Source organism: Pseudonaja textilis, chromosome 6, assembly GCF_049901715.1.
Source record: "Pseudonaja textilis isolate UNSWEBS1 chromosome 6, rPseTex1.2, whole genome shotgun sequence".
In the NCBI taxonomy this organism is placed as follows: Eukaryota; Metazoa; Chordata; class Lepidosauria; order Squamata; family Elapidae; genus Pseudonaja; species Pseudonaja textilis.
The window spans coordinates 32468774-32483088 of NC_141995.1; the positions used below are offsets into that span (position 1 = coordinate 32468774).

The 14315-nt window shown below is 36.1% G+C and overlaps 1 protein-coding gene across 1 annotated transcript in view; it reads right to left on the reverse strand.

Moving 5' to 3' along the window:
- Positions 1–5785: 5785 nt before the first annotated feature.
- Positions 5786–14315, reverse strand: part of AFG2A (AAA ATPase AFG2A) — a 126131-nt gene continuing 117601 nt past the window's right edge. Inside the window, exon 16 of the mRNA XM_026698006.2 lies at positions 5786–6884. Within this exon, the coding sequence (XP_026553791.2) occupies positions 6708–6884 (177 nt within the window). The 3' untranslated portion in view covers positions 5786–6707. The remainder of the gene's footprint in view (positions 6885–14315) is intronic.

Genomic DNA, 14315 nt, shown 5'->3' on the forward strand with positions numbered 1-14315 from the left:
TTGGGTATTGATGCCAGGTTTTGGAGGGAATCATATCTAATCCATTTGTTATTTGTCATTGTGTGGCCTTTATGTGATCTCCTGAAAGTTTACTTATGATTGTAACAGGATATAAACTTGATTAGTAAATAATTGACAAATCATTCAAAATTCAGCTTAATGTAAAACATGCTACGGTACAAAATCGTATATAAAATGCTACTGTTAAGTATATATAGTGGTGATGTGGCATGATTATATAAGTTATACCAAGTTTCTTTCACCATATGTTATTGTTAGAAAATTAAAGAAAAATAATAGCAATCACAAGAGAACATTTGAGAACATTTCTTTGAACATCTCAAAAGTGCTTTTATTTTTAAGCACACATTTTCAAGAAATTTAGATTATCAGTCTGTCATTTTAAGATGCATTGTGTCATCCTGAATTGCAAAAATTGGTGAACGTAGTTGAGGACTGCCAATTTTAATGTACTTTGGTATATTGTGTAAATGATTAAAATAGCTGCCTCTGTTGATTACATTGATAAAAGTACAAAGAGAATCTATTAAAATTGATAAATAGAACATTGCTTTTAAAACAGCTGTAGCCAAAAATTTGTTCCTGAAGTAGAAACCACTTCTTGAATATAAGGAATATGATTTAAAAAGTAGAATTAACACTAATGCATTCCTCTTATATTCTCAAATTGTCCATTTACTTTTAAAGAACTGGATCTAAATCTTGCTAAAGAAGAACAAAATATAGAAGACTTCTTTGATGATGTAGACAATATCAGATGAGTAAAACCTGAAATATATTTCTAGTTCATTCAAACCATCCATTTACTGTATGAATGCATTAGTAAACTTGATTCAATGGAAAAGCCATAGTGGTAGCACAGAGGTTAGAAAAGCCATAGTGGTAGCACAGAGGTTAGAATGCAGTATTGCAGGCTAATTCTGATGACTGCCAGCAGTTTGTTCCTGACCAGCTCAAAGTTGAATCAGCCTTCCATCCTTCGGAGGCTGGTAAAAATGAAGACACAGATTGAAGACACAATATGCTGACTCTGTAAACCGCTTAGAGAGGGCTGTAAAGCACTATGAAGCTGTATATAAGTCTAAGTGCTATTGCTATTATTATTTATTTATATGAATTTAGGTGGCAGCCATCAGGTGAATAACAAAAATTAGAATACAATATAAATGCAATATATACTTTTAAAAAACACATAAATTAACACAAAGTTGGTCTCAAACTCACCTTTCACCAATAGTTTTAAATAGAAATTATGGCAATAAGGGTCCTTCAAATTCCTCGGCCTTATGCCATGTAGGGGTTTATAGGTTGAATTGCACCAAGAAACATCCTTGAAGCCAGTATAGCTTAGAGTCTTAGATCAAAAGTGTAATATAGGCAAAGCAAGACATTCCCATAATTGCCTATATCTCTGCATTCTGGCCCAACTGAAGTTTCTAGAAGTTATTCTAGAATGCCCATGTAGAGCACATTAAAATAATATACTTGAGAAGTCACCAAAAAATGAGAGTCCATGTACAGTGCTTCCTGATCTAGGATAAAAGGGAGCTTGTACACAATAGAAATGCTCCTATCTGCTCTTTGAGCAAGAGAATCTCCAAATTATGTAGCTGTTCTGACTGAAGTAGTGTAGTCCCATTCACTACTAAAACTAGAAAATTAGCAGATCCAGAGGCCCAACAACAAAACTACTGTATTTTGCTAGAGTTAACCCAAAGCCTGTTCATCTCAATCCAGATCCTCACTGCTTCCAAACACTAGGACCAAATCTGTACAGATCACTTGGCCAACAAGGGCCATATAGGTACAGCTGAATACACAGGCACAATCCAATCCAAAGTTCCATTAATTCTCTCATTCCAAGCAGCAACTAAGGCTTTAGCCCAAGTGTACACCAAATGTTTGGGAAAAACTCCAACTTTCCCCAAGCACTTGGAGCAGACTGTGGAATAGCTCTCACCATCTGCAGCAGAGAGCAATCCTAGAGTGCTCTAAAATACTTGGTAAGTGATCTAATCATAACAGTAAAGTGAGGGAGTCCTATTCCTCAACTTAAAATCATATTGCTTCTGCCCCAATAAAAGACCAGGTTTAATATGTGGTCACTGCTATGTGTCATGCTCTTGATTATCAGTATCGGACCTACTTGGTGGCCATGAGTTCCCGAACTGCTTGACTCTGTCTTAAGTCCCCTAAGATCATAAGTCTGGGAAAATCCCATGGCTACCTTGGCCACAGAATATAAGAGTTTAGGCAGGAAGGTTGCTATGCAGCAGGGTAATTGGTGCAGAAGCAACAAACTCTTCTAATTTCTAAAGCACAACTTAACAAACAGGAAGTTACATCCAGCCAACTGGGACAGTATTTCTAAATGCTACCAGAATCCTGAATGATCAGAGTAACTCCACCATCCCTGTCCCAGGATCTCAGCTAGTGCTACACCTAAAAACCAGATAGGCACATCTTTGAGACAGCACTACTACCTTGTACCTACCCAGGCCCCAATAATCCATGTTAACCCTGCCCTCATATCCATAACCATAGATGAGGGAGGCATTACTGGTAAACCTGGCATTCAACAGCAGCAGAGAGAAGCCTGGGCCTTCAAACATCAGTGACCAGGGTATAAGGCACAAGTACCAAAGGCCAGAAGACCAAATGTACCCATACTTCTTTCTATCCATCTATCCAGCCATTGATATTCCTTTTTGTCCTCCATCCCCTTCATTCACTATTACTTCAACCCTGCTTAGCCTTCTCCAGGATTGGCGAGTCCTTAGGCCATTGCACTGATTCTGTTTGTAGCACTCAGCAGATCCTATTGCCTTCCCCACTGCAACTTCCATTCATACACTCACACCTATCCAATTCCTCCTGCTCTCACCAAACCGCAACTGCTAGGAAACCACATCTCCCAAAGCAGAGACAGATCAGAGACATTTGCTTTTCCCTTATCTTATTCTCACTGAAGTCCAAGTAATGCACCAAATAAGCCCATTCTCTTCATTCAGTCTTATGCCATCCAGCCAAGAGCCTGCCAATTCAAAGTCTTCTGGGAGAGATGGAAAATCCCTCTAGCCAGGCAGCCATCCAAGGACAACAGAAAACACTTCTGGTCACCAAAGTTTTATTATAGAGATGAATAGGCAAGATAAGACACTTATTTTATACTTTATTAAAACTCTTTTTGTCTCCCTCACTTAGGAGAAATTACAAAAGCTGCTGGGATAATAAAATGGTTGACATTTTAGATTGGAATGACATTTCTACACCATAAAGCTATTTATTATTTCTTAAATATCAAATCAATTTATCAATTCTCCTGAATACCCTTCGTCCTTCGTTCCCTTTTCTTTGCTATTTTTCTGTATGCTTCTGTTCTAGATGATTATTTTCTCCGCTGTTTATCATAATTGCATAAAAATCATTGCTACTAAGTCAGCAATTGCATTGTCTCCCAGTTTTCTCTGGGAAAAGAGGAGAGGAGGGGGAAGAAATCTAACAAAGCATTCTGTGGTCAATTGTGTTATCAAGGCACTTGGCACTACCAGCTGATTCTGGCTTACTATTAATCTTTCAGGCAAATAAAACACTCCTTTGTAGTTAAATGCCTAACCAGCTACTACTATATTTTCACTTTACCTTACCAAAAGCATTTTTACAAAAACTACGTATAAAGCTTCAAACAGAATCAGTCTGTGCTAACTAGTTGGTTCCAATATTGCAACACTATTTAAATGCACATTATCCCAATTAAGCAATATTAAGTAGGCCTAGAAAACTTTATGAAGAAAAAATGAAGTTTTCTAGAACTGCTTAATCTTGCTTACATCTTAAATGCAAACTGAACTTAAATCTGGTGATTCAATTGCACATTCAGTTGTATACAAAACTTCAAGTATACCTGATCAAACTGTATGTTTCTATATATTCCTGACACAGAAGTTAACAACTTGCATATATATATATAATTAACATATATGAAAATCTGCATATAACTGCATATGATGATTTCTAAACTCATTTATGAACAAAGTATTGTGTATATTTGGCAGTTTTAAGTCTGTAAAGAATCTCAGTCTTCCAAGTCATGGTTGTTCCAAAGGTGCTTTTTCAGGAGGCAACTGGACTTTCTTGTTTTTTCCTGTGAAGATGTTTCGCTTCTCATCCAAGAAGCTTCTTCAGCTCTGACAGGATAATGGGGAATGGAAGGATTTCTATTCCTTGCAGACAGCTGGTAATCTGCATCCTTTAGAGCAGTGGTGACCAACCGGTGGGCTGCGCCCGACTGGTAGGCCGCAAGAAAATTTTGGTGGGCCACAGAGAATTCTCACTCCCAGAGCACCCCCACAAAGCAATTAATCCAGGCTGCACAGAAACACAAGGCTGCACCGCCCACATGGCCCACGGGAACCTTCCCTGCCCACTCACTCCTTACCCGGTAGACTTGCCTGCTAAATTGTTTTTTTCCTTTTTCTGACCATCATCTGTTCTGCTGTGCCAAGAGATTTAGATTAGCTAGGAAGCAAGAAATGGTTGGATTTCTTGCTTTCTACCTAGTCTTTAGATCTTCGGCTCAGCACAGCCGAACCTGCTTGCAAGCAATTTCAGTGCAGACTCATGGCAAGCAAATTTGAGAGACTGAGCTAGCTGATGGCAGATAGATAGATCACTGAATGATTCTTTGAGCAACTCAATCTGCCTGCTTTGCCTGATTTTGGGTAAAAGTTGCTCTTTTTTAAAATAAAAAATTCAATATTTACATGCATGGTGTGTTGTGAGTTAATTTTGTGAGTTTGCTTGCTAACAAATTTTATGAGTTTGCTTGCAAGCAAATTTTATGTGACAGACTGAGCTAGCCAATGACAGATAGATAGATCTCTGAATGAATCTGTGATTCTGTGAGCAACTCAATCTGCCTGCTTTGCCTGATTTTGGATAAAAGTTGCTCTTTATTTATACAAAATTCAATATTTATATAAATATTTATAATATTTACATACAAGCCATGCCCAGCCAGTCACATGACCACCAAGCCACACCCACAAATTAGGCCATGCCCACAGAACCAGTTAGTGGTCCCTGGGATCTAAAATTATGAGTGTGGTAGTTTGGTGGTCCCTGAGGTCCAAAAAGTTGGCGACCCCTGCTTTAGAGGGTAGTTGAAGTACTTGGAGGTTTATCTGTATCCTCAGGGTCACCTGAGTAGTGCTCCTGGTTCCTGTAGTCTGCAATTTTTTCCTCTGGAAATCCATTCCTACTCCCACACCATTCAAAGGTGTTCATCCCAAATTGTATAGCTAAAAGTCTGGAGCAGATAACCCAAGGGAGCTAATATATTGCTTCCTCCTCCTCCTTTCTCCATAATGATAATCCTGAGAGGTGAGTTGGTTTGAAAGAGAGTGACTGGCCCAAAGTCACTAAATTAACTTTCATGCCTAGGGCAGAACTAGAACTCATAAACTCTTAGTTTCTAGGCTGGTGCCTTAATCACCAGACCAAATAGGATATCTTGTATATTTAAAAGGATATCTGGAAAAGGGATCTGGAAATTATGGTCTAAGTAATGTAACTGTGGAAACAGAAGTAAGCATTATTTTTAAACTACTACCAAGAATCTGGAAAAGAAAACCTTTCACGAAGAACGATTATCATGGCTTCTGCAAATGTAAATTAAATTTTTACAATTATTTGACAAAGAGTTAACTATAATGGCAATCTGGTTCATATACTAAAGACCTGTAGAAATGAAGAAAGTAGCACATTTAAAAACAACCAGCTTTATTTGGCATATGTTTTTGTAAGCAGCAGCTATTCCTAATACAGTTGAATAGTCTTGAAAAAACTAACAGAACTATTTTGTTCCACAGTCTAACAAAAATTTCATCTACCCCATCTCCAGTATGGTAGATTGATATTCAATGTTTTCCAAATAGATTTTAATCAATTTGTTGAGACATCTTACACAATAACAACTTATGCAAGAACTAGAAAGGCAGAAAAAATTAGAAGGACATTATACAAATGGTTTAGAGAGCCATTTAAAACTAATTCTTTGAACTGGTTTAAAACATTATCTGAAATTAGGTATGATCTATGTTCATTGGTGATACAAATTTTTTTATACTGGGAAAAATAAACACTTATATAGAACTCCAAAACAATCCTTATAAATTGGAGAAGAATAGAAAACATTAAAATCCATTTTTAAACTGATATAATTTGAGAAAAGCATTTCATAGACAACCAAAAAACAACCTGTACTCTGTACATGACAGCTCTGAAAAAGGTAAGAAAATTTAGATTATATGAAACCTTTAGTTAGTGATAGTGATGATGGAGAAATGAATGAGTGCTACTATGGCACAGGTGTCAAGCTTACCATGTCACATTGCTGTCACGTGACATTTTGCGATGTTTTCCCCTTCATGGAGCTGGGGTGTGCATGGCCTGGATGTGACACATCTGGCCCCCAGGACGCCATTTTGACATTCCTGTGCTATGGGCAAGTTGCAGTATTATGATGTCATCAGAAGGGAGTGTAGGATTTTAAGCCATTCCTTCCAATCCATGTACACACACCTCTTTTGGCACGATGATGCACTAAAGAACATATTTCTTTGAAAAAAAATCCTACTTATTTTCTAGAAATGAAGTTGTGTACTTTACGTTTGTTAATCACTTTCTCACAGTGAATGCAATCCACTCCGCTGCTGATACTCTTCGTAAAATTTCTGTAGGGAATCTGGGATTCTAGGAGTCACAACAACCAAAGCTTGTTGAAAATGCTCTTTCATTATATATTTGGCCTCAATATCTTCTTGAAGTGCAAGGAGAGCAGCTTCTCTACAAACTGCAGTTATCTGTAAAAGAAAAGCACCAATTACTTTTTAAAAAAAGAATTTTGTTGGAATAATTTGTTGAGAATTAAAGGCAAGAAAGTCACAAATGCAACAGACTGTCATTTTTTGGCCTTCTTTTGTTGAACATCAGTAGAAAGAGTTCAGCTGCAATAATATTCAACAAATGATTAGAACAACAATGCACTCTGCTGTCAGAGCTCCATATACCATAACTTTTATGTATCCAAAATAAACATATGTCAAGATACTCAGTAAAAAAGCTGAGCAGCACATAATCCTAAATGTTCAAGAAATAAGTGAAAAACAAAGTTTGTAATAGTGATTTTCTTGTTTAAAATTTACCTGTGTATCACTCTCACACTCCAAAACAACATGAGAACAGATGGTTGGTTAAGAAATAAGAAATATAAATAATTAACTAAACAAAGAGACAAATAATTAAAATTCAAAGAAGAAAAAGTACAGAGAAAAGGCTGGAATCTTCAAGGTGACTTTAGAAGTTCAGGAAGCAGCCTCATGAAAACTTCCTTCCAAAGGTACATTACTACTGTGAAACGCATCGGTGGAATGAGTGATCATTATTTCAGAGTAGGAGAGAAAACAGTGATTGATACTGACTGCACCCTTATGGGCAGAAAAGAAAATGCCAGCTGAAATGCATTTGTGTCAGCCATTCAATGTTTGTTCCTTGTTTGTTCACTTGCTGAAAGGAGTTACACTGCTTCCACCAGACTAATGGCTGCCAAAATCATTTAGGAGCTTTCTAGGGGATTTAGCAAGTGTTTAGTAAAGGCTTCTGAAAAGGGAAAAATTTGGATGTCTTTGTCACGTTACTACAATATTCTGTTAGTACAATATTATGTTAATAATTTCTGTTAGCTCTGATCAGTGCTCTGATGCTGTGCATTTGAATTCTTTACAGCCCACTGCAGATCACTGAGGGAAGGAAAGAGGAAAATTGCGCACAGCTACCTTATAGGTAACATTTTGTCAATTCAGGGAAGGGAATCATTTCCACCTTAATTCTTATTTTTTAAAAGAAATACAATTTCTTGAAAAAAAAAATACTGGTTTTCTGGTACATTTTCCCAACAGCTGATTTATCATTTGGCACATTCTGCAACAGAACCCTCTCTCTCAGATATATAGCATAAAAAGAACAATAGCAGCCTAATTCAAATTTTAAATTAAAATGAATCTTATTATTGAAAACAGTAATTAAATATTAATAAAATAGATCATTACAGATGCCAACTGAAATCAGATTTGTGAAGCTCTGCTAAACCTATGGTAACTCCTCATTAGTTAACAATATCATTAAGATATGGCAGAAAGAACTTAAATGCACATTTCAAGACAACATTCTAAAAGAGTCACAAAGCAATGGGGTAGGAAGGAAGAATTAATATTTCAGTTTAAATGTATTTAGCCATATCCTGCATGTAGGATATTAAATAATTATATTTCATTACAAAATGAAAGAGTAAAATATTTTCCTATATGCTCAAATCCCTATTCATATAAATCTAGGTCAATTGATAATACTTATATCACTATCACAAGTGATTGCCATGTAATCTGTCTTAAAAATGAACACAATCATTTGTAAATTGGGCGGATATAGGGGATTTTTAATGTTTTGTCATTGGAGTTGGGCAGCTAATAAATTCAAAGGTATCAGTAAATATATAATCACTGTGTATTATACATGGATTACCAGCTAGCGTATGGGAGTGGTTTGAGGTTATTTGACTGAACTATGTAATATCATGTATACATATTTTGCTCAATAACAGGAACTTGACAACACATGACATAATCTGTATTCCTGAAAGAAAAGTATGCCCCTTGCTATAAAACTCTAATCCTTTTGGTGCAGTGTTGAACTCTGCCAATAAACTTATAAAGAAAAGCTATTTTTTTTCAAACAATACTTTGTAGAAAACAAAACAATATTTTTTTACAAATTTATTTTAAATTACAAACTGAAAATTAAAGAAACAGCAATCTTATTTTGGATTCTCACATGCATAATTTGTGGTTCTTCCTTCAATTCTAGTATTCTACTCATATACAGAATATATGAAAGGATTTTTTTGCCACAACACAATTGTCATGAGTATATAACAAAGGGGTCAGAAACACCAGTAAGGAGTTGTTCATTTATTTTACTTAATCCTAGGATACTTCTTAGCAATTTTGACTTCTGATTGATTTTAACCACTCAGATTCTAAAATTAATATTTAGAGGCAGGATTCAGTGTCAAACAGTTTCCCAGATGAAAACCTTCTCAAATATAGCTTATTTTATTGCATAAACCATAGGCTTATAGACCCAGGGCTAATTCTATAAATCAGATGAAGTGAATGGCCAATTCAAATGACCCTTTGTGATTTTCAGCAGTTAGTTTCTTCCAAAAAGCTGAGTCTCTTTCAGCTTTTGTGTATCTGAAGTACTAGGGAAAAAACTTTAAAGAACCTTGAGAAAGAGAAGGAAAGCAATGAGCTTCTGTGTTAAAATCTTAGGTATTTTTGTTTTAAGTAGCTTTGTTAATGCATCGTCTGCCAAGAACACCTGTTAGCCATTGAATTTAGTCCGGCTGCAGCTGGGGCTGAATGTGTGTACAGGGAACTGGCAGCCTGCTAGGCTGGTCTTAAATTGTGCTTCCTTTTTCCATGCTTTTCTTTCAAAGTTATCCCCTCCTCCCCGTAGATGGTTACAAGAGACTATGTGAGAAAGAGATTAGGGACCTGGAGCAGATTGGCATCCTGTGGTGGATAGTGAATAGTGCAAACGTGGAGCTTTCCTGGATGACAACTACCTGCAAGCCTAGGGCTAGCCTGTGGTATGCACCCTCCTAGGCACTTCTTAAAGCAGGATTAGGGAGTGGAAACTCCAACTTTCCCACTCAGCATGCAGGACTTTGAAAAGCTTCCAAAATGGAGCCCTATTAAAAAGAAAAAAAAGGAAACCCCAAGAGTCAAATCTTTTAAAAAGCATTTACTCCTTTTCCCTAACTTTCTGATGTGCAACTCCTACTAAACCAGTCCCATGGGCCAGCTTAAATCATAAATAAGGCCAACTCACAAAGACCAAAAGGCATCCTTGCATCAAAATATGAAGGCCACCAAGGAACAGTAACTGTAATTTATATCTCATTCACTATCTATGAAAACCTAAATAATTACAGAAAAAGATCAACTCTAATTTCTATTTTATTATAGTTTTCTATTTATAAATGCTCTGCTTATTTAAATCTTGAATAGATTCTACTAATCTTAGACTGACTTACAAATTAGCTTTTTCTCCTCTTCGGAGTGAGCATATAAATAAAAACTATAGCAAGTTAAAACTTTCAAAGCACAGCAAAAGCATAACTGAGACTCAATAGCCAATTCTTTTTTTGGGAGTAATACACCTATCTCCAAAAAGAAATAAATATGTAAATAAATATGAAAGAAAAAAATATGGAGAGGGAAGAGATAGAAATTTATTTCATCCTTCTTGAGTATTTTTTCCCCTTATTCTGCGAAGAATTAATTTAGGAACTGTCTTATTAAGAAAAGGAGTTCATTTATCAAAACATAAATTGTTCTAAAATTATGTGTAAAATATCTGGGAAGAAAAGTTTATACACAGTATCATTTATAAATAAGATCTTATACATAACTATCATTATTAATGCTGAAAACAAACAATATTTACTAGAACAATGTATCTTTCTATCTACAGTGAACACTGAAAACTGCCCAGAACCATTTGGAAGTGAATGGCTTATATATTACCATTTTTTAAAAAGTCACTATATGAGGGAGAATGTGGTTCCTTTCCCCCCACTATTGACTATCCTGCTTTTACAGAAATTAGTTGGTTAGTACCTAGCCTCTGTAAGGAGATAAGCCTTATGCGCCTGGGAGCCTAATAAGACTGGAAAGCCATTCTCTTTCCATTCACATTTCAAATGTGGGACTCCTATCCACCCAAGGAATTCTGGGCAGTCAACATAAATAAAACAACTTATGAAAATCCAATTTTAAAATGTGGAACGGAGGCCCCTAAAAATCAATTTAGCTCCATTAACATCTAAACCCATAGTCTCCCCAAAGGCTAATATTTGTTTATTTATTAAATTTGTTTGCCACCCAGCTCGTAACAAGGATTGAGTCAGGGAGGAGGCTGCTTCATATTACACAGATGGCACACCTCCTGGGTTCTTGGTAGGACCAAGAATATGTGCACCCTGCCAAATCTAGCAGATTGGCAGAACTATGGTATAAGCACTTTCACAAGTAAGTGGGATCTTGAACTGCCCACTCGTGGCATCTTGAACTGCCCACTGCAAGCCAACTCACATAGCACTAGTGTGACATGGGTTTTTGTTGTCAGTCCAATATTCTGTGTGTGTCACTGTATTTTAAAACAGCTAGAGTTTCCAATTGATGTTCAAGGACAACATCATTGCAACAGGCCAGGTGGATGGTGATTAAGGCATACGTGACTATGAACAGTTCTTCCCTATCAAGGAATTGATGCAACAAGCATCAAAAAGATGCCTAAAGTATCCCTGGAGACAGATAAACAATAATGTTAATCAGACATAAATAAAACCCTTTATTAGCACTTTGTGGCAATAAGACTGATAAAGCAAGCTTATTTCTCTGTTCTCAGTAGGTCCATAGATGGCCAGCCAGAGGTCCTCTTATGAGAAACCAAATCTCTTCTGAGGGAGCTCTTGCAGGGCTGCTGTCAGGACTATTCTAGGCATCTGTGAAATAAAGTCACTTGGCTTTGTCCTAAGTTGGACATGAGCTAGGCAGACTTATGTAAGGTCCTATGTAAATGATTGAGGTGTATTTTAGATTGCTTACGGGGAAGAGCTCGTCAGTTCTGAGAACAGAGTCCTTATTAATATAAACTCTGGCACCACTGTCCTGGATCTATATTTTTCCTAGTTGATTAAGGCAAGTAATTGAATCCAAGCAAAGATCAATGCTGTTTTGCAAGAGTGAGTGGTGCTTCCTACTTTGGTGGTACACTCCCTTTCAAAAGGCTATCCTTGAATGTAATGGTGATAGACAACTTTTGTCCAATCTCCAAGCTTTCCTTTTTATGGAGGTTGAAAGAGAGATAAGTACTCAGTTCTGGCAGGCCCTAGATGAAATAGATCAATTAGGTGTTTTGGGCTCCAAAAAGCTTACAGCTATTCAACTCACTATATCTCTTAATCACCATTTAGTGGTCATCTGATTTCTATAGTCTAATGAATTACCGTATATTGAAAACAGAATTAAATCTGTGCTGTACCAACTTACTTGGAACCAGTGCCTACATTTAACTACCGCAGTCCCAAATGATTTAGAGAATATCAAGACAGAATAGGTTGTATTTAAGGCTAATAACTGGGGCATCATTCCATATAAATCAGTGCAGTTCTTGATTGAGTTCATAAGTCCAGGAGGGAAAAATATGTTACTTTTTATTTAATTTTATGGCAACTAGAACACTACTATGATCTGTAAGATCAATAAGAAAATCCCTGAAGCTTATACAAGTTAAAACAAATGCAATATTTTATGTTTGTGTATCTGTGTCTGTGTGGATGCATACTAGATCAGATAAACTGCCATTAAAAAATTTTTAAAAAGAGGCTGGGAAGTTAGCGAAACCATCATAAAGCAGCTTAAATTAAGTGAATATTAAATGAAAAGAATATCTACCAGGAGAATAAATACTTGCATATGCATGCCTCCATTGTGGCTGGCTAAGTAACAATTTCAAAGCAGAGGCCCTAGGATAGTGATCAAACAGATTATATAGTTTCAGCTTGGCAAATATCTAGGATTTATTTAAATATCCATTTATATTTATGGTACCTGGTTTAAGTATATTATTTCTTATTTTTTTATACTGTTATACTAGACTCATATAGAAGGTGTTTTAAGATTTATTTGAATGGGGAAAAGTGTGTTATGTGGTAAATTGTCAGTTTGATGAACTCATGATATTTTCAGGACTATATGGACAACTGGGTATGTAAAAGTGCAAAAAGTCTCCTGAGTGACTATTTTAGTAATATAGTAACAAGGTATTTCGCAGTCATCAGTCATCATGCCAATATTTTACTGTTTTTGTTGCAAAGCAGATAGTTTTCTTCAGCCAAAGTATTAAAACTAAGCTTTGCTTTCTGAAAATAAAACATTTATATTTAAGAAGCATGTGCCATCTGTTTTTACTTTAAAAATTAAATGTATCAGCTATATTTTAAACATGTCTAACAATTTGTGAAAGTAAAAAAGCCTAGAGTGATTCAATATTAATAGTTTTTTGTTTTATTAAAGTGATAATAAACCTATTAACTAGGCTAAACCAATTGGACATATTTAGAATAATTAAACAAAGAAAAACATTAGCAAATGAAATTTCATTTGGAGAACAAAGTTATTAATAATAATATAACTTATACAAGGTGTTTCCTTCCATATAGAAGACTAGCTGGATACTTGTGCTTTGCAATGAAACTATGTGATCAGGCTATGCAGGAGCCCAGGCTTTCCTCCTTTCCTTTCCTTTCCTTTCCTTTCCTTTCCTTTCCTTTCCTTTCCTTTCCTTTCCTTTCCTTTCCTTTCCTTTCCTTTCCTTCCATCCATCCATCTATCTACCTAGTACAACTCTCCAACTGTTGTCCCAAAAGTGCTTTTTTACAGGAGGCAACTGGACTTTCTAGTTTTTTGTTGAAGATGTTTTGCTTCTCATCCAAGGAGCTTCTTCAGCTGTGACTGGATGGTGGGCAATAAAAATACTACAACCTTTGATCCCTAAGTAGCTTCCTATTTGGAAGTAGTTTGCATCCTTTTAGAGAGTCGTTGAGGCTACTTGGAGGTTTGTCTGTGTCCTCGGATCACCTGAGTGGCTGTGAAGTTACTAAGGTAACGGAATGCGAGGCAACTGGCAGTTGGAACAGAGTTCTTTTCAGGTGGGGAGAAGGAGTAAAACTCCTTAGCATCAGAGCATGTTAATAATATATGGAATACTAATGCACTAAAGGTCATTTCGAAAATCCTTTCTTAGTGAGCACCTAGAAGCCAAGAAGGACATATGTGCCAAATTTCAAGTTTGTAGTTTTATGAAGCTGGAAATTTCATGATGCTGCTTGAGTGGTATTTCACTTTTATATATATAGATTACTTAAGAAAATGGCTAGGAAAACCTAGCCCTTCTTCCTCTTGTTATTTTCCATTTAGCATACATTTCCTCACCATCATTATATGTTTAGGAAGTGTGAATGGCCATTGCTGTTGTCATACATTCTTGTAATGTTCCATTTCTGATGCAAATTGTTTAATTTTCCATTTCCTTTAATGCTCTATTTCACTGTCAATTCATATAATAAATAAGCAAGTGAAGAATAATTCAGATTTTTTTCAGCTCAT